The sequence below is a fragment of the Rhodnius prolixus genome, unplaced genomic scaffold, assembly GCF_049639745.1.
Source record: "Rhodnius prolixus isolate KJV_2025 unplaced genomic scaffold, Rpr scaffold_18, whole genome shotgun sequence".
NCBI classification, from domain to species: domain Eukaryota; kingdom Metazoa; phylum Arthropoda; class Insecta; order Hemiptera; family Reduviidae; genus Rhodnius; species Rhodnius prolixus.
This window is the reverse complement of record NW_027411636.1, coordinates 3,118,016-3,143,813: the sequence shown is the minus strand read 5'-3', so window position 1 is coordinate 3,143,813 and position 25,798 is coordinate 3,118,016. Positions and strand designations below refer to the sequence as shown.

Genomic DNA, 25,798 nt, shown 5'->3' with positions numbered 1-25,798 from the left:
AGTTGGTGAGATATAGAAGGTTATATTTTTGATCTTTTCAAATACCTTTAAATTTCAAACCTTTATATCTCTTTTTGTATTCCACTGAATTTAACTATTTCTTTACCGAAACGTAGAGAAATGTTAGCTCTATAACTGGTATAAATCGCATTGTTTTAGTGATAATAGTTGGTGAGATATAGAAGGTTATATTTTTGATCTTTTCAAATACCTTTAAATTTCAAACCTTTATATCTCTTTTTGTATTCCACTGAATTTAACTATTTCTTTACCGAAACGTAGAGAAATGTTAGCTCTATAACTGGTATAAATCGCATTGTTTTAGTGATAATAGTTGGTGAGATATAGAAGGTTATATTTTTGATCTTTTCAAATACCTTTAAATTTCAAACCTTTATATCTCTTTTTGTATTCCACTGAATTTAACTATTTCTTTACCGAAACGTAGAGAAATGTTAGCTCTATAACTGGTATAAATCGCATTGTTTTAGTGATAATAGTTGGTGAGATGTAGAAGGTTATATTTTTGATCTTTTCAAATACCTTTAAATTTCAAACCTTTACATCTCTTTTTTATTGCACTGAATTTAACCACTTCTCTACCGAAATGTAGAGAAATCTTACCTCTATAACTGGTATAAATTGCATTGTTTCAGTTATAATAGTTAGTGAGATATAGAAGTTTGTATTTTCGGTCCTTTCAAATACCTTCAAATTTCAAACGTTTATATCTCTTTTTGTATTCCACTAAATTTAACCATTTCTTTACCGAAATGTAGAGAAATGTTAGCTCTATAACTGGTATAAATTGCATTGTTTTAGTGATAATAATTGGTGAGATATAGAAGGTTATATTTTCGTTCTTTTCAAATACCTTCAAATTTCAAACCTTTATATCTCCTTTTGTATTCCACTGAATTTAACCATTTCTTTACCGAAACGTAGAGAAATGTTAGCTCTATAACTGGTATAAATCGCATTGTTTTAGTGATAATAGTTGGTGAGATATAGAAGGTTATATTTTCGGTCTTTTCAAATACCCTCAAATTTCAAACGTTTATATCTCTTTTTGTATTCCACTGAATTTAACCATTTCTCTACCGAAACGTAGAGAAATGTTAGCTCTATAACTGGTATAAATCGCATTGTTTTAGTGATAATAGTTGGTGAGATATAGAAGGTTATATTTTTGATCTTTTCAAATACCTTTAAATTTCAAACCTTTATATCTCTTTTTTATTGCACTGAATTTAACCACTTCTCTACCGAAATGTAGAGAAATCTTACCTCTATAACTGGTATAAATTGCATTGTTTCAGTTATAATAGTTGGTGAGATATAGAAGGTTATATTTTCGGTCCTTTCAAATACCTTTAAATTTCAAACCTTTATATCTCTTTTTTATTGCACTGAATTTAACCACTTCTCTACCGAAATGTAGAGAAATCTTACCTCTATAACTGGTATAAATTGCATTGTTTCAGTTATAATAGTTGGTGAGATATAGAAGGTTATATTTTCGGTCCTTTCAAATACCCTCAAATTTCAAACGTTTATATCTCTTTTTGTATTCCACTGAATTTAACTATTTCTTTACCGAAATGTAGAGAAATGTTAGCTCTATAACTGGTATAAATTGCATAGTTTTAGTTCTAATAGTTGGTGAGATATAGAAGGTTATATTTTTGATCTTTTCAAATACCTTTAAATTTCAAACCTTTATATCTCTTTTTTATTGCACTGAATTTAACCACTTCTCTACCGAAATGTAGAGAAATCTTACCTCTATAACTGGTATAAATTGCATTGTTTTAGTGATAATAATTGGTGAGATATAGAAGGTTATATTTTCGGTCTTTTCAAATACCTTCAAATTTCAATCCTTTATATCTCCTTTTGTATTCCACTGAATTTAACCATTTCTTTACCGAAATGTAGAGAAATGTTAGCTCTAAACTGTTATAAATTGCATTGTTTTAGTGATAATAGTTGGTGAGATATAGAAGGTTATATTTTCGGTCTATTGAAATACCCTCAAATTTCAAACCTTTATATCTCTTTTTGTATTCCACTAAATTTAACCATTTCTTTATCAAAATGTAGAGAAAAGCAAGCTCTATAACGGGTATAAATTGCATTATTTTAGTGGCAGTAGTTGGTGAGATGTAGGTTATATTTTCTATTTTTTCAAATACCTTTAAATTTTAAACCTTTATATATCCTTCGTGTAACTAATCTAAACTAATTTAAATCCTGATCTTTTTTTAAAACTGTTCGGTAGGACAATTTAAATGTTGGGAATCACCCAATTTTGTTCATTTTTTACTCTGTTTTTTTGTAAAACATAAAATACTCAAATTTTCTTTATTATATAGGGCAAATCTTTCTTTTTAACTGTAAATTTATTTATTTTTTTGTTGCATCTTAGATCTAATTAATTTTGAGTTAAAGCTTACCATAAATAGGCAATATCGGCATTTTCCAAAATTGTTCTTGTTTTTGTGGTTACTTTTTTGTTTCTGGACAGAACTTAGCACTTAAACGGTGAGCCGATTTTCGTGAATGAGATGCCCTTCGTTTCGGCCTTTTAGTGAGTCTGGAAGATGTATACTTTCTATGAGAGAAGTGTTAGCCCTATTTATGTTTGACTCCTTTCTTAAACTTTTTTAATTCTTTAAATCTTATTCTGTTTTTGATAAAATTTTGGTTGAAGTAGCGGGTAGAGCTTGCCTTCGTGACATCGTGACATTAAATACTTGAAGATTAATTATTTTCGTTGGATGTAGAAATTAATATTTGTGGGTACTGTTCGTCTTTCTGGTTACTTACAATTACCATCTATGGTGAATGTTAAATGCGGTGGACATAAAGTGTCTTATTTTATCTTATATTTTTACATTAATTTTATTCAGATAACTGGACAAAACCTTTTTCTTTTTTCACACTTAGTTTGTAACCAAAATGGATATAACTTATTTTGAAGATAGAATGAATAGTTCAGTGGTTATAGATCCCTTGCTGAGATCCAGGATTCGAAACTAACTGTAAGTTATTATAATTTTTCTTAATAGAAAGCTTTTTATAGTTCACAAATGGCAGATGGTCAGTGCTTTCTGTAAAGAGAAAGACCACTATCCTTAGGCCAGTATTTCCCTGGAAAGAAAAAGCTACTGGTGCTAGAAAATTATTACAAAAAATAATAATAACAATGACACATCATTTATTGTGCAAAGCAAACAATACTTTCAAGTCCAATTCCTGTTTGAACATCATCTCTGATCGCAAGTTCTCTCGGTATATTTTGTCTGATGAACGTGAGGCCTCATTGTGTGATGCACATGAACATGGAGGCCTCATTGTGTGATGCACATGAACATGGAGGCCTCATTGTGTGATGCAAATGAACATGGAGGCCTCATTGTGTGATGCACATGAACATGGAGGCCTCATTGTGTGATGCACAAATAAGTAAAACTTTATTGGACAATTGTTAATAAATTGTAATTAAATAAAATAATATCTGATAAAAAAATATTTGCTTAAAAAGTACAAGTTTTTTTTTTATGATTACTTCTTTTTATAGCAAAGATGTTTATATTTAGTTGACGCAACTAATTTGCCAGTACAGGTTCCTGAACCTTTTTTATAAGGTGGCTGCCCGTACCAATTCCCTCTGAAACAAAAAATGTTAACAATATTAATGGTTTGTTTTGTACAATATATGGCTTTTATTAGGCTGATAAGAAAGCGGTTGCTTTGAAGATGGTTCAACTCCTTAATAGTTTCAATACAATAATTTGTTTGCAATTTGTAATAGTGCTGCATTTTCAATTTCGATCTGCTTTATGAGTTCATCATTTTGGCGTTACTAATGCAGCAAACCCTCTTCTACCATCAGGTAAATTGATTAGTTTCTATTATTCTAGAATAAGCGCATTCATAGTGTACTTTGTATTTATATTTACATGTAAGTCAACTAAAGGATTTTATCTGCGTTTGAAAATTAATAATAAAAGGAAAACTAACGCTGGGCTGTAATTGCAGACCAGATAACCTGTGTACCAGCCGTTATCCTCGTAGTATGAATAACCGCAACCAACCTTAGTAGTGCTCTTCCACACAATCTGAAACATCATAATAAGGAAATGAATAAATAGATTATTTCTAGATTCAGGGCATGGACAAATGGGGCGCCACATCTAGAGAGGTTGACTAACCTTCTTAGAAATGTATATTCTGGTTTGGAAAAAAGGTAAAGTAATTCGCTTCTTTTCTTTTTGTCAGGGAGGTATCACGTGTGAAACGTCTTATCAGAATGCAATGAAAGAGGTGGATGGCAAATTTACGGTAATTTAAATCTCTTCTTATTGCTTCTAGCGCTCCTAGGAACAACTCCGGCAACCAGGCGAGATTACAGGATGACCCCCCTCCAACAGTCCTGCAGACGCAGCGGCGAGAAAGCGGAACCACTTTTTAAGCAAAGCGCTTAGTCAGCTGTTGAAGGATTTTATTTATTGTTTCAGTGTATATAGTAGTGATGGGCAGAACGAGTCCGCGTTTGGAGTCGTTGGATTTGAATCAGTTCCAGGGTTGGAATCGATTCCAACAACTCGTTCACTGATTCCAGTCTGTACTTACCCTATGCATTAGTACAAATGTCACGCGTTGTAATTAAATAAATCATTAAAAGTTAGCTTTTCCAGTTAATAACAAAACTATATTTCTTTAACACACATTAAGTAGTTCCCTAATTTTCAATTGATCTGATAAATATAAAATTAACAACGTAACACAAATATTAACCCTAAAATAGGCTAGTGAACGAAAAAATGGAACGAGTCCGGTTTCAAAAGGATTTAAATCACTCCGGATTTAACTCCACCAAATCCAGTGGATTTAACCAATGAAATTGCTGGTGTTGGGCCGGAGTCGTTAAACGGTTCCATTGCCATGGTAACGACAACTGACTCCACCTGCACTCTAGATCATTCTGTGTTTGTATATTATATTTTATTTGAAATTCTTCGTATTTTATAAGAGTAATGGACAAAAACAAATTTTTAAAAATTAAAAACATCTTGAGAAAGCGTTATAATGTTTTTTGTTTTCAAATGAAACGAATATTAAACTACAACCTATTTCCAATCGACGAATGTTTGTGAAATAGGTGATAGAGTGGGAGGGATACAGCAGTAAGTAAACCAGTTAGGTAATACTATTTTTTAGCTCAGTATTACTTTGATCGTCGTAATAACATGTACACGATTTAACTTTCGCCAATGAAGATAAGAGAAAGAGCGTCCAGCCGCTAAGTTAAAGATTAAGCACACAACATTTTCTTTAAGTAAAATAAAATATATTAAATAATAAGTAAAGTAACTACAGCATTGCTTTTTAATTAATGAGATGGGTGTGCCTGGTGTTACTTTGCAAGGTTCGCTATATTGGGTACGAAATTATTTTTCCTTCGACTCCCTGTCTTAGATCGACCCCTACTTTTGTTTAGAAATTAACAAAATAATAAAATGAATATTATTTTAGAATTGACATTCTAAAAAAACCTTGGAACTTATTTTATTCTTCAAGCATCAGTATTTAAGCTCGCCAGGTTTTGTATTTTGGTGTGGATTCCTCATACAAGTTGGAATGTGTCAGTGAACTTCTACTTAGTAGCCTCAAGTCAGTTTTGTTTTAGTGTAAAGGACTACAGTATTAATTATTTTCATTTTAATTTGCCTCAATTTTTTTGGGGCGGGGCGGAATCACTTTTTTTAAAAATAGGGATTTGGATCAACTCGTTCCACCATCGATTCCATTGGAACGAGTCCGCTCTAATAGGCCATCACTAGTATATAGTGCATCCATTGCAGCGTTATTCCATAATTTTATGATTTTTTTTTTTTTAGGCTCATCTACATTTAAGATTATTGGCGCCCAGAGCTTGCTTTTAGGCGATTACATAATAGGCCAGCTTCCCACATCTGAAATACAATACCTGCTTAAAAGTTTCAGTATCGGAAAAGAGTTTTTTAAATTTTGGGGGAATTTCTTTTGATTAAAGAAAGATAGTAGGAATCGAATTGGATAAAAAGATCCAGAGGTGGTGGACTTGATTGATGCAAAGAGATGTAGCAAATCAGCATAGGATATTTTGGCAATTTGCAACTGCAGGTGGCATCCTTGTAAATTGAGCAACCGTACAATTAATGTCTCTCCAATAGTTCAATGAGTGAAATTTTCTTGTATGAGGTTCAAAATAAGACTTAACCAGGAGGTACAGAAAGATAAGAGCTAATTTGGAGAGATGAGAAAGATGAGAAATGAGTTTAATTCTAAGTGACCTTTCTCATGTAAATGGATTTTCGTAATCCATGTGTTTGAAATGAAACACTGATCCACTGACCTGTGTGTAGTGTCCTGTGGCTGCGGAGAAGGGATCTCCGTAGTTGTACAACTTCACCTCGTCATACCATCCCTTCACCATTTCCGGTATGTACTTTTTGAATGATGATTCTAAAGTTCCCTTTTCAGTTGAACTTTTCATATAAATATTCTGTCCCATTGGTTTATTTGCTGAACAGACAAAAAAGTTAAAGTTAATAGCCTATTAGTTAAATGCAAGTTAAGTACAACAACGCACTTAAACTTACGATGCACATTTACTTTCTCTTACTTTGGGCCACCACTCACATTTTGGAGTTTGAGTTTTTACTGCAAATATTCTTTTTGAGGTCTCTGAGCGCAAATAAAAACTTTCCTACAAATTGGTCTGTACGTCTGTGAGGAGGTAGTTGGTCTTTTCTCTGGAGTGCCATTTTAGTTTAATACGATATGAATTTACCACCGATACAATATTAGTAAGTATTAGATGAGGCACCAAAACCCTGGAACAACTGGCTCGGCATAATAAATATCGGCTGGAATGGGTATCGGTTCATGTAGGGATCAAGGGGAACGGAACAGCTGATCAACTCGCCAGGAACGGAACTAATATTCCTTTCGTTGGCCCGGAACCAGTGCTGGGGGATCACCAATCATGCAGATTGGGTGATCACACTCAGAGACTGAATCTGGAGAGAGCATGAAAAGAACTGGGTGATAGTATGCCCTGGGGTTAAACACGGCAATGAGTACTACGCCCTGGCTGTGTAAACAAAGAACCGAAGAGACTCTGGGCTTGCTGTAGAAAATAGATTACTCTGATTACACTGGCCTATTACACAGGTTCAGAAAGCACCTGTACAAGGTGGGGCTCAGAACCGTTGTGCAAATTGTGTCAGGAAGAGGAGGAAACGGCCTCTCACTTGGTGTTCGATTGCGTTATGAAATCTTTGGCTCTTTGAGACCAAAGGAGATAGTAGCGCAAAAAGAACAAAAAGTAGGTGAAAGTCCTCAACCTTCTTAGTAGGGGAGGTTTCCTCTACTAGATCCACTTTTTTCACAATGACCTAAAACAACAGTCCTACTGGATAAAATATATGTTTTCTTCCAATAGATTTGTAAATGATTCGTATTTGAAGAAGAAATCTATAGAAAGAAAACAATAAAAGTGGTAGTAAAGTACCAAGGTAGCCGAGCGGTTAAGTTACTAGACCCGCAAAGCTAAGATGTATTGTTGGTTAGTGGATTCGATTCCCCTTTCTAGGTCTTGGATTTTATTTAATGGTTAATATGAGAAATTTATAGTAAAGTATGTTAGGCGGTTATAGGCTAGACCCGCAAAGCTAAGATGTATTGTTGGTTAGTGGATTCGATTCCCCCGGTCTAGGTCTTGGATTTTATTTAATGGTTAATATGAAAAATTTGCGGTAAAGTATGTTAGGCGGTTATAGGCTAGACCCGCAATGCTAAGATGTATTGTTGGTTAGTGGATTCGATTCCCCCGGTCTAGGTCTTGGATTTTATTTAATGGTTAATATGAGAAATTTATAGTAAAGTATGTTAGGCGGTTATAGGCTAGACCCGCAAAGCTAAGATGTATTGTTGGTTAGTGGATTCGATTTCCCCGGTCTAGGTCTTGGATTTTATTTAATGTTTAATATGAGAACATTATAGTAAAGTATGTTATGTTTGCTAGTCGCCTCCGTTCACGGCACCTAATTTGGTAGTTGGACTTAAAGCCCCCCGCCTGAATGAAAACAATAATTAACTTACTTTTTTTAGTTTTAGGACTGTTGTGCATAAAATCACAGCCACTTGCCCAAGCTTTGGCTTGTAACGCTGCATCACTGCTCCAGGTCTAATTAACAAACATTTGAGTGAATGCATAAAAATTAATTAATAAAATTACATAATTGTTTAAAAATGTGTGGGTGTGGGGCGGAAACTAAGCAGCATCAAGAAGCCTTCAGTAAAGAGCAATTCTGCCATGATCTTTGCAAGATCTGCGGTCAGTAATAGCTTTACGCTTCGCTATCATCGCCGCTTTGCTCACCGCTCCACTGTTTCCACCCAATACCCGGTTTAGGCTCATTTGCAAATCTAGCAGGTTTTCAATATAGCTGTAATTAGTATTAAATAATTATAATTAATAAAATCAATATATGAGGCCATATATATTGCTTTGCTCAGAATCGATATTACAGAACTCAGGGAGGAAAATGCTCGACTCAAGGCGGAAATAGATTCTTTAAAGGCTTTAAATACTAAATCAGATTCTAGAATTGAGGAATTAGAGTTAGCTTCACGCAGAAACAATTTAATTTTTAAAGGGGTGACTAATTCTCCTTCGGTCGATCTCAACTCTACAATTGGTCACTTCTGCCGAGATTTACTGAAGGTTGACGTTTCATCGGATCAATTCAATGTTATTCCTCTAGGAAACGTTACTAGTAAACCTAATAGACCTCTGTTGGTGTCTTTCCTGCGCCTTCAAGACAAGATTAAGGTTCTTAACTGCACTAGAATTTTGAAAGGTACAGGTTTTGTTGTTCATCAAGATCTCCCAGAGGCCACCCGGAAGAAGCGCTCTAAACTTCTTCTGCTGAGGAGAGAAATTATGAGACTGAACAATCGGATTGGTGTGGGAGTCCGTACAAACTACTTACTGGTGGATGGCTGTAAATTTTTTTGGTCAGATCAAGATGGCTTACGTTTCGCTGGTGGTGATGGCACTCAAAAATTAAGCAGTTTAGTGAAGGTTAACCTTCACGGTTTTATCGCAGCTCTACTAACTGGCAATCTTCCTAAAGATTACTTCTCATCTGCTCGCCAAAATGCTACTGGGTCATCTTTACTGCCTGCAGTACCTTCTGCTACTTCCTGAGATCTTCCTGCCGTCTGCAACGGAAGCTATTCTTCAGAGAGTCTTGTTCGGCCTATCTCTATAATATCTTATAATGTCTCCGGGTTACGATCAAAAATTCTTAATTCAGATTTTTTGCATTTAATTAGAAACTTTGATATTTTTATTCTGATTGAAACTTTTATAATAGAAGATTCTTTTGGTTTGTTTAATAAATATTTTCCAGAACATAAGTTGATTTGGGAGTCAGCTGTTAGACTATCGAACCGTGGGCGAGCTAGTGGGGGTAAATTAATTGGGGTGAGGAATTCCCGTGCTAATATTCGTGTTTCTTATTCAGCTGGATATCCTTACATCTGTTTACATAACAATGATAATACGGTCATTAAGTTATTGCCGGTCTATCTGAATTGTGGTAATTGGGAAACTGACTTCGCTGCTCTTTGTGATTTTTATGAGAACTGCCTCGCTGAAAATATGATTTTGATAGGAGACTTTAATGTTAGGATTGGCAGTTCTCAGCTTCTTCCGGACGATTTAACACTTAACAATCCTAATTGCAATTCAATTAGAATATCAAAAGATACATCGCTTAATTCCGCCGGTACTAAATTTATTAATTTTTGTGATGAAAATGATCTTGTGATTTTGAATGGGCGCTTTGCTGATGATTTTGAGGGTGAGTTTACTTTTGTTGGCCCAATGGGCTGTTCGGTAAACGACCTTTGCTGCGTATCGTACGACTGCCTACCCCAGGTGGAACGTTTTTCTGTTTTGAGTGAGACCTTCTCTGATCATTTACCTCTTTCTGTGTATGTTAATTTACATGAAGCCAGTAATGATCCTTTACCCTTGTTGCCTCAGCTGATTTGGTTGGACTCTGCCCTAGATGTTTATCGCGCTAATCTTGAAGTCGCTCTTACTTCTATAATTCAATTTCCTGAAAATGCTCAAGATTATGCGGATGCCATCACTAGCTGCATTAAAAAAGCGAGTCCCATACCATCTTCTACCTCCTTTATAAAAAGCTACCAGAAAAAGCCCTGGTTTAATTTTAAGTGTTTGAGAGCAAGATCCAGATCATTTAGGTGTCTTAATTTATTTCGTAAAACTAATTCCATAATTGCCAAAGATGCCTATTTACAAGCAAAAAAGGATTATGTTGTAATATGTACAGCACAAAGAAAGGAATATTTTTCAGCTCTTTGTGATAAGTTTGTAGCTGCCTCGGACTCCAAACAATTTTGGAAATTGGTTAATTGTTTTCGTCGTAAGAACTTTATTATAGGGTCTGATTTGTCTGTGGATAAGTTAATGTCTCACTTCAAGACTCTTCTCAATCCTCCTGTAGTATCTGTTCCTTCCTATGCTGAACCATCTCTGTTCTCTCCCACTTTAGATTCTCCTTTCTCCATTGATGAGCTGCTTACCATAACTTCTAATCTTAAGCGTAACAAGGCTCCCGGGCCTGATCGCATAACTTACGAGTTTTACAGGTATGCCCCTACTGTATTTCTTGATAAACTTTTGGCTTTTTTTAACTATATTTATGAGCGGAGCGATATTCCTCCATCTTTTGGCAAATCCATAATTTTTCCACTCTATAAAAAAGGGAATATTAATGATGTTACGAACTACAGAGGCATCTCCTGCTTAGATACCGTGGCAAAAATTTTTACCTCATTGTTGCTCGCCCGTTTAAATCAGTTCGTGTCCGAAGGCAACTTGTTGACCGAATTTCAGTCAGGCTTTAGGCGTGGTTATTCGGCTTTGGATAACATATTTATTTTAACAAACTTAGTAAATCTTAAGCTCTCTGCGAAGGGTCGAAAAATTTATTGTTTTTTCATCGACCTAAAGTCAGCCTTCGACACTATTAACCACTCTTCTTTGTTTTTGAAGTTATTTAACTTAGGCGTCTCTTCCAAGTTTATAAGGGCTTTAAAAATGTTATACTCCTTTGCAGCTTCCTCAGTCCGTTGTTCGGACAGAATATCCAATTTTTTTAAAGTTGGATCAGGAGTGAGACAAGGATGTCTTTTGAGTCCCATTCTGTTTGCACTCTTTATAGACGATTTGCCATCGCTTCTGGAGGGTGGAGTACTTATCGGTGACACAAAAATAAAAATTCTGCTTTATGCTGATGATATTGTGCTCATCTCCGATAATCCAGTAACACTCCAGAGAAATATTAATATTTTAGAGGTATATTGTAACCAGTGGAATCTCTCTGTCAATTTACAGAAGTCAAAAATAATTATTTTTCGAAAAGGCGGCAGGTTTGCTTCTTCGGAAAAGTGGACATATAAGGGTGAAAGAATTGAGGTGGTCAACAGATATAAATACCTTGGAGTAGTTTTGACTCCTCGTCTTTCCTTCCTTCCCCACCTAGAAGACAGAGTATCACAAGCAAAAATAGGCATAAACAGAGTTTGGTCAAACTTCATTCTGAATAGAAATGTACCTTTAAGTTCCAAGTACCGGGTGTTCGGCAGTATTTCGCGTGCAGTTGTGTGCTATGGAGCCCAAGTATGGGGTTTTCAGTCGTACGATGTGCTGGAAAAATTTCAGAGATTTTTCATCAGGAAATTGTTCTCCCTACCTTTATCCTCTCCTAATTATATGTTAGCAATAGAAACAGCTATGGAACCTCTGGAGTGCTTCACACTTCATTTACATCTTAAATATTGCCTCAAGGTACTCTCTCTCCCGGATTACAGACTGTCTAAGAAGGTGGCGCTTGAGGTGATAAAGGGGGGATCTTACTGGTTTAAGCACTGGCTCACCCTTTCACGAACATATTCTTGCCAATTTAACGGTAGTTTAGACGATCTTTCGAAGTGGGGTAGCCAGCTTTCTCCTTTGAGATCTAAGATTTCTGTAGCTCTTCTCGAACAGTCTGTGAGTCGAGCGGTTGCTTCAGATAGATTCCTTTTATATAGGTTTCTATTAAGTGAGTATAGGGACCAGGTTACAGCCTCATTGTCGCACGATCTTTCCTTCAATGAAGTGCGCTGGTTATTTAAACTAAGGGGTGAACTTTTATACTTGAATTTCAGACCTTGGCTCGAAAGAGACTCTGATCTGGAAAGGTGTCAACTTTGTAATTCTGGTGGGCCGGAAGATATGTATCATTTCCTTGGAGAATGCCCCCTTTTGGCAGAATTTCGTTTACTCTATTTTAATAAGCACATTCTCTCGAGAGCTGATGTAGTTTCTTTTTTATCAGGCCAAGAACATCCCCGTCCTTTGCTCCAATTCGCTCGCCATGCCTGGAAGGTTAGGTATGGTTGGATATCTGACTCTAATTAGTTTTTGTGTAGCCTTATTTATTTCTCTCTCTCTCTGCTCTTTTTTTTTCTCTCTCTCTTTTTTTTTGTTTTTTAATTCCCTTTTTATATCTCAACTAGTTTGTATTTTCTAGGCGTGTTTTTCATTTTTGTATATTTGTATGTAATTATTGTTTTTTTAAATAACTCTTTATTTCATTTATATTTTTGGATTATTTATTTATTTGTTTTTTACCTTTTTATTTTATTATACTGGTTTGATTTATTTATTTGTAGGTTAATTTGTTTAGTTACAAGAAGAAAAATTAATTACTTTTGCAGTGAACTCTGGCAGACGGCTAAAGCCATTGCTAGTATATTTTGTATATATTATCTAATGTAAATTACTTTTTCAAAAATAAATATTATTATTATTATTATTATTATTATTATTATATGAGGCCAAGATTTGAAAATAAAACTGATGTGATGAATTACTAACAAAAGTTTTAAGCATATAAAGTGGAAGATGAAAGTTGTGACCATTCTGCATTCTGGAAGAACGCAACACTTTCTCATCTGTATCGGAAGTATTTAGCGGTATTCCGCAACTAAAGGTAGTGGATGTTATTGAGTCAGATCTGCTGAAGATCAGTTAAGAAAAGTGGCAAGAAAGAATTTATCGTTTCCTGTGAAAAAGAAGATCCAAGAGGCACCAGTAATTAAGGAAGGTAGTTCAGTGCTGATATTTCGGGAACAATTCTAGTTTTAAAAATGGGGCATCCAAAAAATATGGATTATTCTGTTTATCCAGTGATATCCAGTACTTACCAGCAGAATCATGTTCACCGCTCCAGGCTGAGGGGGCTCCTTGCCAGCTGCCACCTTTTCCCTGCACTTGTTGTGCTCGTCTAGCAGAAGATCTATATCTTTTTTTTTCATTACTTTTAAACCTAAAATAAGAAGATGAACCTATTTAAAGAGGTTGGTCTACGTAAATAAAAAGCGATTGATTTGTGCAAGTAACTCAAAGTAAACTATCTCCAGTAACGAATTATGATGTATGGAAGCTGATTCTGCAATAATTGCAGTTTTATTTGTTTTTATATGTTAGGCGGTTATAGGCTAGACCCGCAAAGCTAAGATGTATTGTTGGTTAGTGGATTCGATTCCTCAGTCTAGGTCTTGGATTCTATTTATTGGTTAATATGAGAAATTTATAGTATAGTATGTTAGGCGGTTATAGGCTAGACCCGCAAAGCTAAGATGTATTGTTGGTTAGTGGATTCGATTCCTCAGTCTAGGTCTTGGATTCTATTTATTGGTTAATATGAGAAATTTATAGTATAGTATGTTAGGCGGTTATAGGCTAGACCCGCAAAGCTAAGATGTATTGTTGGTTAGTGGATTCGATTCCTCAGTCTAGGTCTTGGATTCTATTTATTGGTTAATATGAGAAATTTATAGTATAGTATGTTAGGCGGTTATAGGCTAGACCCGCAAAGCTAAGATGTATTGTTGGTTAGTGGATTCGATTCCCTCGGTCTAGGTCTTGTATTTTATTTAATGGTTAATATGAGAAATTTATAGTAAAGTATGTTAGGCGGTTATAGGCTAGACCCGCAAAGCTAAGATGTATTGTTGGTTTAGTGGATTCGATTCCCGGGTCTAGGTCTTGGATTCTATTTATTGGTTAATATGAGAAATTTATAGTAAAGTATGTTAGGCGGTTATAGGCTAATATGTATTGTTGGTTTAGTGGATTCGATTCCCGGGTCTAGGTCTTGGATTCTATTTATTGGTTGGGGGTGTTGCTGACTCCTCGGCTGGCATTCCAGGCTCACCTTGCTAATAAAGCTAAATGTGGTAAACTAGCCATGAATCTAGTATGGAAGCGTTTCATTCAGAATAAATTTATCTCAGTGATCTCTAAGTCCCGAGTCTTTAATACAGTTACTCGAGCGATGCTCACGTATTGTGCGCAGGTTTGGGGTTTTAAACAGTATGAGATATTAGACAAATGTGAACGCTTCTATTTGAAACTGCTTCTGAGTGCACCCAGTTACACTCCGAACTACATGCTGGATCTGGAATGTCAAAGAAGTAGTATTTTTGAATATTGCCTGAATCTTCATTTGGGATATATTGGTAAAGTTGCATTAAGTTATGACGATGAACGTCTTCCTAGGTTTCTGGCACACGAGGTAGTTAGATGTAACGCGTTCTGGTTTCGTGAATGGGCAGACCTTGCTCGAAAATATGATTATAGCTTAGCCCTAAATTGGGAAAATAGGGAAATGTGGTTGGGGGAAATGAGAAGTTTATCCCAGAAAGTAAAGCAAGTTGAGCTGGAGAGAGCAAGAGCTAGGGCAAGTCATTCAAATTTCAACAGCTATTACAGCCAAATATGCTTGGGTAATTGTAATTATTTTTACAATGAAAATAATTTAGATCATGTAAAATGGATTTTTAAACTGAGGTGTGGACTGTTGAATTTGAATGACAAGCCTTGGAAGAAGGAAGATCATAGGAGATGCTCTTTGTGCAATCTCGGCCAGATGGAGGATCACTTCCACTTTATTGCCATTTGCCCAGTTTTGGGATTTATAAGGAGAAAGTGGTTTGGGTTATCAAACCTCTCCAAGGTACAGTTTGAACAGTTTTTAAGTGGAGGTGATTTTAAATCCCTGGTTGGCTACGCTCAGGAGGCTTGGATTTTTAGGGAAAGTTTGGTAAGGGAGTTCAACTGGGATTAGCTATAGCCTGAGTTGTGTGCTGGAATAGGAAATTAAATATAAAAATAAATAAATAAAATTAAATAAAAAATATTAATACTTATATAAAAGGAAAATAAATAAATAAATTATATTCAAATTAAAGAAAATTTATTATGTATAATAATTATGTTTTCACTCTGGGGATGATATTGATGATGCTGGAACAGACACTTCTGGGACTAGTAAGAAGATCTCGAAGAAAAGGAAAGTTAAGAGCTTGAAGAAAAATTTGCAACAAGGCTCCTTGGAACGTTTTTTATCCCAAAGCGACAATTAAAGGAATTACCGTTTGATGTTAGTGGTAAGAGTTTATTAAAGATCTTATTTTGGAATATAAATGGTTTTAAGAGAATTTTTGATTTAGATTCTGAGGTGGTAGATTTAGTTTCTAGTGCCGATATAATTTGTTTGTCTGAAACTTTTGTCTTTACAGAAAAGCTTTCTGTCCCGAATTGGTTAAGTTCTTATAAATTTTATATGGCCAAAGCAATTAAGAGTAGGTTAAGAGGAAGAGCGAGTGGAGGTTTAATAACCTTTGTTAAAGAGGATGTTTTTCCTCATAGCCTGGAAATACATAATAGTAATTTGTGTATGTTTGTTCGAATAAAAACTCTCTCTGTCTCATTTATAGTTGGCAATATTTATTGGCCCCCTAGTGCTGATACTGATGAATGTCTGCTAGTTTTAGAAAATGTAAATTTGGGTTTAAAAAGCGGGGGAAATTCGGATTATGTCATAGTGGGAGGTGATTGGAATGCCAGAGTGGGGAATTTAAATCAATTATCGGAAGATATATTCGAGGGCAGCTGTTTGTCAGGGCAGAGAGATTCACTGGATGAAGTCTGTAATGTTAGAGGGCGGAAACTTGTTAACTTTATGGAGGATAGTGGTTATTTTATATTAAATGGTAGATCTATTAGTGACACGCCGGCTAAGTACACAGATTTTACTCCAAGAGGTACTAGTATTGTAGATACAGTGTGGATCTCTCCTCCAGTTTTAGATTTGGTCGCTGATTTCGAAGTTGTGCCACTCCCGGAATTAACTAATCACCTTCCCGTGGCATTGTATTTGTCAAATTGCCATAGTGATACTCTTAATGTAAATAGCACTAAAACTAATCGTTTTATTGATAAAGAAATTTCTGATTTTAATTTAATCAAAGTTCAGAACTATTTATGTTCACTATTATTAACTAATAATATTTATTTTAGTTCTACTGATGTTAATTATCTTTATGAAAATTTATTGAGCTGTTTCAAAGGTTGCGCTTATGCTTCTGGTTTGATAGTAAAAAAGAGAATTCCTATAGGGAATCTAAAATTAAAAAATAAGGTTTGGTTTGATGAGAAATGCCAAAATGCAAAAAGGGAAGTTAGATTTGCATATAGAAATTTAGTAAAACAGAATTTTTCTGATGCTGAATATTCTAATTTTTTAAAGGTTAAGAAGAATTATAAATCTATAGTTAAATTCAGTAAAAAAATATATTATACAGAATGTTTGGATACTCTTAGTAATGTGCGAAATACAAAAGATTTTTGGTTGGCGATTAATAAATTTAGGCGCAAAAACCCACTGAATGATTTTATTTCTACAAATGACTTTGTGGAATATTATTCTAAATTTTATGGCACTCGAAGTAGATATAGTCTTCCATTTGATGTACGGGTCTCAGCACTGGATGGCGATATTTCTTTAGAGGAATTACAGGCAGCTCTAAATTGTTGTAAATCAGGAAAAGCTCCTGGCACTGACGGTTTAAGTTATGAATTTTTTAAAATAATGCCGGCCGATTGGGAGCATTATCTGCTTAATCTTTATAATTCTGTATTAAGTTGTGAAAAGGTCCCGGATAAATGGGCTGAAATTTTTGTCTTCCATCTTTTTAAAAAGGGTGATCCGAGGGACCCAGGTAACTACCGGAGTATTGCCCTAATTAACACCGTTTTAAAGATATTCACCTCAATATTATCTACACGTATCATGGTTTGGGCAAACAATATTAAAGTTATACCGGAAGAACAAAATGGTTTCCGTCCTGGTAGGGGCTGTACAGATAATATCTTTATTTTGTCTTCAGCTATACATATTGGGTTGCGAATGAAAAGGAGGACAGTTTATGTGGCATTTATCGATTTTCAGCGGGCTTTTGATAGTTTGGTTTATGATAAGCTATGGCCCAAATTGCATGAAATTGGTTTGAGTAGTCGGGTATTGAACATATTAATAGATTTATATAATAAGGCAACAATAGTTTTAAAAGACCACTCAGGAGAATACAGGGTAGACGTCACACAGGGTGTACTTCAGGGAGACTCCTTGTCACCCCTGCTTTTCTCTTTATATATTAGTGACCTAATTCTCTTTTTACAAAATAGCGGCTGCAAAGGCATACAAGTTAAAAATGATGAAGATATTTCGGCTTTACTATACGCTGACGATTTGGCTCTAATTGATTATAGTTGGTCTGGGATTAATAGTAAATTAAAGTTTTTATCAAAATACTGTTCTAATAATGCCCTTACGGTTAATATTTCTAAAACTAAAATTGTACCATTTAGAAGAGGCGGTAGAATTAAGGAATCACTAGCTTTTTATTATAATAATGAAAAAATTGAAATTTGCAATAGATTCAATTATCTAGGTGTTACTTTTTCATCTTCAGGGGTTTTTTCGGTGGCAGTAGAAGAGTTTATTAAAAAGTCAAAGATCGCTTCAACCAAAGCTAGAGATATATTAATTAAATCCAAATCGGACGCTTGGGAAACAAAATTTGAACTCTTTAGATCATTAATTAGCTCGACCTTACTCTATTCATCTGAGATTTGGGCACCATTATACTGCAATAGAATTGATATAATAAGTACGCAATTTTTTAAAACAGTTTTCAATTGGCCCCGTAATACTGCCAACTATTTGGTTCGTTTAGAAACAGGCGTTGATCACCTTGAAAATTTGGTTATTAAGAGAATGTGTAATTGGTTTATTAAAGTGAAAAAGATGGAAGATGATAGACTGCCTAGAATGTGTTTGCAAAAGTTGGTTGAATTGGACTCTGCGCCTACAAATAAAATACAATTTAATTGGTTTTCACAATTTAAATCAAAACTAATACCGATTGGAGCTGAAAACATTCTTCACATGACCAATGTAAATTTAATTGAAAAAGAAATTTCTAACATCTCAGAGAAAGTTAAAAATAATAATATTTCAATAGATATCAACTCTGTATTCAATTCAAACAGTAATCCGTTATATAAACATATAAGCAATCTAGGTTTTAGAGAATATTACTTAGAAATCAGATCTCCAATAATAAAACATAGAGTGATAAGCCAGTTAAGGCTTGCTAACCCTTTAAATGCAAAATTATATTATAGAAATCACAGTTACAGTTTTAATGATGAGATTATATGTGATCTATGTAATTTAAAGGAACCTTGTAATGTTTTTCATTTTCTATTAGTCTGCCCTACATTTAAAAACATAAGAAAAAAGTATTTAGACACATATTTGAAATCTAATTTGGAAAAAGAAGAAAATTTACAAAATTTACTTGTTATAAATGATTTAAAACAAATGGATAATTTATTTTATTTTGTGACTTCAGCTTTGAAGTTCAAAGATTTTTCTGATAATTTGTGAGCTGTTTTTTATTATTATTACTGTTATTATTAGTTATAAGTAATTATTTACAAAAGTTTAAACAAGGGTAATTTTTTATTTATTATTGGTTTATATAAACTGTTTGTTTCATATTATTTTAGTTAATGTTGTCTTGTTGGAAGATTTATATTTCTTTTATTTTCCTTTTTGATGTTTTTTATCTTTTACTTTTTGTATTATTATTGTATTATTATTTTTTGTGTTTTGTTTGTTTTTTCTTCTTTTTCTCTATCTCTCTCTCTCTGTCAGATTATACACTCTAATTGTATTGTTTTATTGAGGAGAACCAAACTCCATTTTGTATGGGTCTTCCCAAATACAAATAAAATTATTATTATTATATTATTATATTATAATAATTATGTTTTCAAATATTGTAATAGGGAAATTTTATTCAGTTGTTTAAAAAATAAATAAATAAATTATAATCAAAAATTTAATAAAATAAAAATAAATTGTTCTATGTTAGGGACAGTAAAATGTAATTGTATAGTGAGACTCTTCCTCCTCACAGTCTAAGGACTAAGGAGTAGAGATTATTTGAACAAAAATATTTATGAAAATGTATATTTCTGATAACAATAAATCTCTCTATTATTATTATTATTTTATTGGTTAATATGAGAAATTTATAGTAAAGTATGTTAGGCGGTTATAGGCTAGACCCGCAAAGCTAAGATGTATTGTTGGTTAGTGGATTCGATTGCCAGTCTAGGCCTTGGATTTTATTTAATGGTTAATATGAGAAATTTATAGTAAAGTATGTTAGGCGGTTATAGGCTAGACCCCGCAAAGCTAAGATGTATTGTTGGTTAGTGGATTCGATTGCCAGTCTAGGCCTTGGATTTTATTTAATGGTTAATATGAGAAATTTATAGTAAAGTATGTTAGGCGGTTATAGGCTAGAACCGCAAAGCTAAGATGTATTGTTGGTTAGTGGATTCGATTGCCAGTCTAGGCCTTGGATTTTATTTAATGGTTAATATGAGAAATTTATAGTAAAGTATGTTAGGCGGTTATAGGCTAGACCCCGCAAAGCTAAGATGTATTGTTGGTTAGTGGATTCGATTGCCAGTCTAGGCCTTGGATTTTATTTAATGGTTAATATGAGAAATTTATAGTAAAGTATGTTAGGCGGTTATAGGCTAGAACCGCAAAGCTAAGATGTATTGTTGGTTAGTGGATTCGATTGCCAGTCTAGGCCTTGGATTTTATTTAATGGTTAATATGAGAAATTTATAGTAAAGTATGTTAGGCGGTTATAGGCTAATATGTATTGTTGGTTTAGTGGATTCGATTCCCGGGTCTAGGTCTTGGATTCTATTTATTGGATAATATGAGAAATTTATAGTAAAGTATGTTAGGCGGTTATAGGCTAGACCCGCAAAGCTAAGATGTATTGTTGGTTAGTGGATTCGATTGCCAGTCTAGGCCTTGGATTTTATTTAATGGTTAATATGAGAAATTTATAGTAAAGTATGTTAGGGGTTATAGGCTAGACCCGCAAAGCTAAGATGTATTGTAGGTTTAGTGGATTCGATTCCTGGACTAGGCCTTGGATTTTATTTAATGGTTAATATGAAAATCTTACAGTAAAGATGTTTGCTAATCGTCTCCGTCCACGACACCTAATTGTTAATTGGACCTAAAGCCCGCCTGGAAAAAATAGGCAATTAATATACATTTTCTTTTATTTATTTATATTATATTATTATTATTTTTTAATAAGTGTAAATGGAGGGAGTAACGCTTTTCTTTTTCTTTTCCTTCAAAAGATAAGAGGAAGTAGTGTTCGCTTTAAAGTCCCTATTTCCTGTTTTCATGAATCGTCCGTTTCATGGCCTGCTAAATAGTTTTTGGAACATTGTCTTTTTGTAGGGTGTGAGTTAACAAAATGTCTTGAAAAAGGGAATGAATATCTTTACTGTCTGTAACCGGAAATGACCGATTGAGTGTAGGAATTCATCGAAACAGAACATCGAATTTGCTAATTACAATAGATTATTAAATTTAGAGAGGATTAAGAAGTTGTTCTGCTCTCATCATAGGCTCTTACCTATTAACTTTTTTGAAGGACTATTGCAGGAGTTCCTGACTACTCTCAGGTTTTGATCCGAATCAGACCAGGGCCTTGGGCCGGGTCGAGCCAGCACCATTGAAGACAGAAGTATGCTGGCCAGCAGACCAATCGCCAACGAGCAGTATTGAACCATGTTTGGGGATGCACTGACTTCGCTTCATAGCCAAACTCTTTTCTAAGCTCCTAGAATTAATGGATCGTCTCCCCACTCTGCAAACAATTTAGAATTGAAGTTATTGTTTATTTGATTATTCTTTCAAATTTGAATTTAAAAAAATAAATACAGATGGGTTACATGGATTGTTTAAACAATTTGCTTTTTGTTTTTTAATTTTTATTGTTTATTATTATTATTTTTAATTTGTTTATTTATTTTGCAAGTGTTATAGATTACGTCAAGCAAAAGAGATGTGGGTAAGGAAATGGTGCAAATACAGGTGTATGCATATATGTGCATTTACATACACGTGCGCGCACATGCATGTGCGCCAAGAGGCGTGAGTGGAGTGAACGACGACCATCCAGTGATGGAAGCCGTTAGTTTGCCACGTTGGCTAGCTTACAACCGTCCTAGGAGATCGGCGTTGTATTAAGATGGTCGCATGGCCATCGCCGCTTTAGTCTGCTATGTGGATTTGAAGGAAGTGTTCTAGTAGACATGTTGTGGATCAGAGGGTCGTAATGATTGTGTAGATTTGTTGTGGAGTTTTGGGTAGCGAGATTGGGGCTATTTCAGAGACGAGAGAAATATTTAGATCAGAGTGTATTGTGTGATTGGTGACGTAGAATTTGGAGCGTTAACTATTATTACGGTGTCAATATTTATAATATTTATAAGATTTATAACAGCTAAAATAAAATCAAAGAAAAATAGCGAAACGGTAGATATTGGAAAATTTTATAAGGAGAGTGTCTTCACGGAAAAGCTGGCTACCTGAGAAAAAAAAAAAGAAATTTTTTTTTGTATTAAGAATTAGGGTTTTTTCGTTGAAATAGTTTTTTAGTCGGCTAATTCTCGAAGAGAGGCCCGGGTCAGAAGAAAGAAGAAAGAAGAGAGAAGAGAAAAGAGAGAAGAGAAAAGAGAGAAGAGAAAAGAGAGAAGAGAAACGAGAGAAGAGGCAAGCAGACAGCGCTTCCAGCGGAGACTAGTGGAAGGAGGCGGCAGGTTATAGAGAGGAGTATGGCGAGTGTGTTGGGCTGAACCATTAGTGGATTTTGCTATCTGTTTAGCACGCTACTTTCTCAAAAGTCCTTCAAAAAGGAAAACTGAAGGAATACCCGAAAGGGGTTTAAGAGGAGCAGCGAGTCCAGACCAACAACAGGTGCTTTTGTTTGTGGAAAAAAAGACTAACAAACTAAATTCGGTGCCGACCCGGCCCCACGAAGTTATTTTATTTTATTTTAATTACTTACTAATCCTTGGGTTTATGTGGCCCAGAGAGGCGTAACAGTTTTGGCGCCCAACGTGGGGCCCTGAAGAAGTACCCAATTTATACTGTTTTTTTTGGTATTTAATCAAATAATTGTTTTTGTTTTACTCCGGAATTCTATTTACTTCTTTTGGATTTCAAGAAAAAAAAAAATCTACAAAATGGATGTAGATAGACTGAATAAGGATGAGCTAATATATGAGCTACGTATTAGGGGACTTGCCGAAGACGCGTCTGTAGATGAGATGCGGCGAAAACTTAGGCCACGCATAAGACTGGAGAGAGAGGGGAAGGCCAGTCTTCCATTGGTAGAGACCACCTCACCCAAAGAATTGGAAGTTTGCCAAATAAAGGTGGACAACTTAGAAGCTAAAATCACAGCTTTGGAAGCGACGTCTACAGAAGGGGAGTTGCGAAAAATAGATACGGGATTGCAACATGTGACAAATAGAATTAACCGGGTGAGGCCCGAAGTTAAAAACGTGGAAGCATGCGAGCTAAAGAAGCAACTCACGGATAAATGTGCCTTGTTATGGGCTCAGTTTGAGGAGAAAACCGCAAAGGAACCACAGCAGATTGAACGACCTGTTCAGGAATCAACCACACAAGAATTGGATCAGTACAAGAGGATGCTAGACTCCTTAAAGATGCAGATGGCGCATTTTTCAGGAAGCAGAGAGAGTCCAATAGCTCGCCATTTGGATAGCCTAATCGCTGATTTGCTATCTAAATTGACTCTGATGTCTTTAGGAGACACTCATAAAGAGAAGTTGCGCATTGAGTACCTGCAACATACAGTTGGCTGTCTTCAAGAGTTAAACCAACGCTGTCAGGCACTACCAGCGCCTAACATCCCACCAGCGGATAGTAACCCTATCCCGCAGCGGCCACCTTCTGAAGGATATTTTGTAAAGAAAGTTCAAGTCCCACTTAAAGATTGGGGAATCAAATTTTCTGGAGACGGCCAAGGGCTGAGTGTTCATGCGTTTCTGGAAGCAATTGATGAAATGAAAACGGCACGGAATGCAAGTGAAGCTGACTTGTATAATTCAGCGTATGATCTGTTTACTGGTAGAGCCCTCATATGGTATAAAGCCATTAGGCGTGAGACTTCCAACTGGAGCCAAATTGTTCGAGAAATGAGAAATGAGTTTGAGCCACAAGACTATGCTGAGCGATTGTGGGATGAGATCCGCTCCCGCACCCAAGGAGAAGATGAGCCGATAGGAATTTATGTGAGTGTGATGAGAAATTATTTCCATCGACTACCTCAGAGGCCTGCAGGACAAGAAATGTTGCGAATTGTGATGCGGAATCTTCACCCTTATTATTTGGATAGATTGGGTCTTCAAGAAGTGTCAGATTTAAATGACTTGGTACAACAGGGAAGACGCTTGGAGCAAAATCGGTGGCGGATTCAAACACATCGACCACCCCCACCAAAGAAATACCTCCTAGAGCCTGATCTAGCTTATCTCCCACCTATGCGCAGGAATAATGCTACAGTGGCTGAAGTTAGAAGTGAAGAACCTTCGTGCAGCCAAAAACCCAGCAGCGCACCCACAGCAAAGATTAATCCTAGATCTCGGAGCAAATGTTGGAACTGTGGCCAACCTGGTCACGCCTTCCGGTGGTGTAGGGCAGAAAAGAAATTATTCTGCGAACGTTGTGGCAAGAAGCAAGTCACCACAGAAGAATGTTCTTGTTCCAGAGACCAGGGAAACTCACCAAGGGGACGAGTCTGAAAGGACGCAGCTCGTGCATAACCCCCCAGTCCGATCGACATAGCACTGAATGGCAGGAATGGTTGGCGACAGTGAGAGAAGTTTACCAGCAGCCCTCCAAACAATTAACTCACTATTGTAGCCGAGACAGCCGTCCATATATAAAAGTTAAAATTTTGGGACTGGAGATGGTTGGACTTCTGGATTCGGGAGCCACCAGATGCTTAATGGATGAACAGACATGGGAAAGATTAACAAGTCTTGGACTAGAACTAGGAGTAGCGAATCCTGGAGCAATTTCAGTAGCAAATGGAGACAAGATGGGAGTAGTGGGAACAATCTGTCTGCCTGTGGAGCTTTGTGGAAAAATTAGAATAATTAATTTTCTAGTAGTTCCTAAGCTCAAGTATCACCTAATCCTAGGAGTCGACTTTTGGCAAAAGATGAGTGTCATTCCCAATGTAGAACGAGGTACTTGGTCCTTCGATGACGCAGTCATGGCAGTAGAAACAGGTCCTGCGATAATTGAACATTCCGCACTAGAGGAAGATCAGAAGCAGGTGTTAAAGGAAGTCGTCGAAAAGTGGAAAGCTATTCGCCCACAAAAGTTGGGATGCACAAGTGCAGTCAAGCATGTAATCGAGACAGACCACCGGCCTATCAAACAACGTTATTACCCTGTATCCCCCCACATTCAGGGAATACTAAATAAAGAACTAGATGAGATGCTGGAGCAGGGTATAGTAGTACCATCCAAGAGTCCTTGGTCATCCCCAGTGGTACTTGTTAAAAAGCCGGATGGGACTCACCGTTTTTGTGTGGATTATAGACAATTAAACGCCGTGACGAAAAGGGATGCTTATCCACTACCCTTCGTTTCGCACATCCTTGACCGACTTAGAGATGGCCACTATCTCTCTTCCATAGACATAAAATCCGCCTATTGGCAAGTTGCTCTCGAGGAAGATAGCTGTGAGAAAACGGCCTTTACCATCCCAGGCAGGGGATTATTTCACTTTACCAGGATGCCCTTTGGACTCCACAACTCACCGGCAACCTGGCAGCGTCTGGTAGACAATGTCCTTGGAGCAGAGCTAGAACCACAGGTCTTCGTATACCTCGACGATATTGTGATCATAACCAAAGACTTCAAGACGCATATACAAACTTTGGAAGAAGTTTTCAAACGCCTGGCAAAAGCGAATCTGACAATTAATTGGGACAAAAGCTGCTTTTGCAGACCCCAGTTAAGATACCTTGGGTATGTGGTGAACAAGGAGGGACTTCAAGTTGATCCTGACAAAGTGTCTGCAATAATGGATTTTCCCACACCCAGAACTGTGAAACAGATAAGACGATTCTTGGGCCTAGCTTCGTGGTATCGGCGTTTTGTGCCAAACTTCTCAACCGTAGTCACCCCCCTTACATCTCTGCTGAAGAAAGGTAAGAAATGGCACTGGGGCGAGGACCAGAAAAGAGCTTTTGAGGAGGTAAAAAACAAACTGATCTCCGCGCCCATACTTACCTGTCCGGATTTTAGCCGACCATTTGTATTACAAACGGATGCTTCGACTTCTGGATTAGGAGCCATCCTTAGTCAAGAAT

At 35.9% G+C, this 25,798-nt stretch overlaps 1 protein-coding gene across 1 annotated transcript; it reads right to left on the bottom strand.

Annotated features, from left to right (window-relative positions):
• Positions 1-3,197: 3,197 nt before the first annotated feature.
• LOC141462204 (salivary antigen-5-like) lies at positions 3,198-21,218 on the bottom strand. The gene is made up of 6 exons (XM_074143872.1): positions 21,016-21,218; positions 13,345-13,466; positions 8,155-8,239; positions 6,404-6,573; positions 4,027-4,124; positions 3,198-3,673 (listed from the first exon to the last, which is right to left on the bottom strand). Exons 1-6 carry the CDS (start codon positions 21,170-21,172, stop codon positions 3,568-3,570), a joined length of 738 nt encoding a protein of 245 aa, XP_073999973.1. The 5' UTR covers positions 21,173-21,218; the 3' UTR covers positions 3,198-3,567.
• Between the last annotated feature and the right edge of the window lie 4,580 nt (positions 21,219-25,798).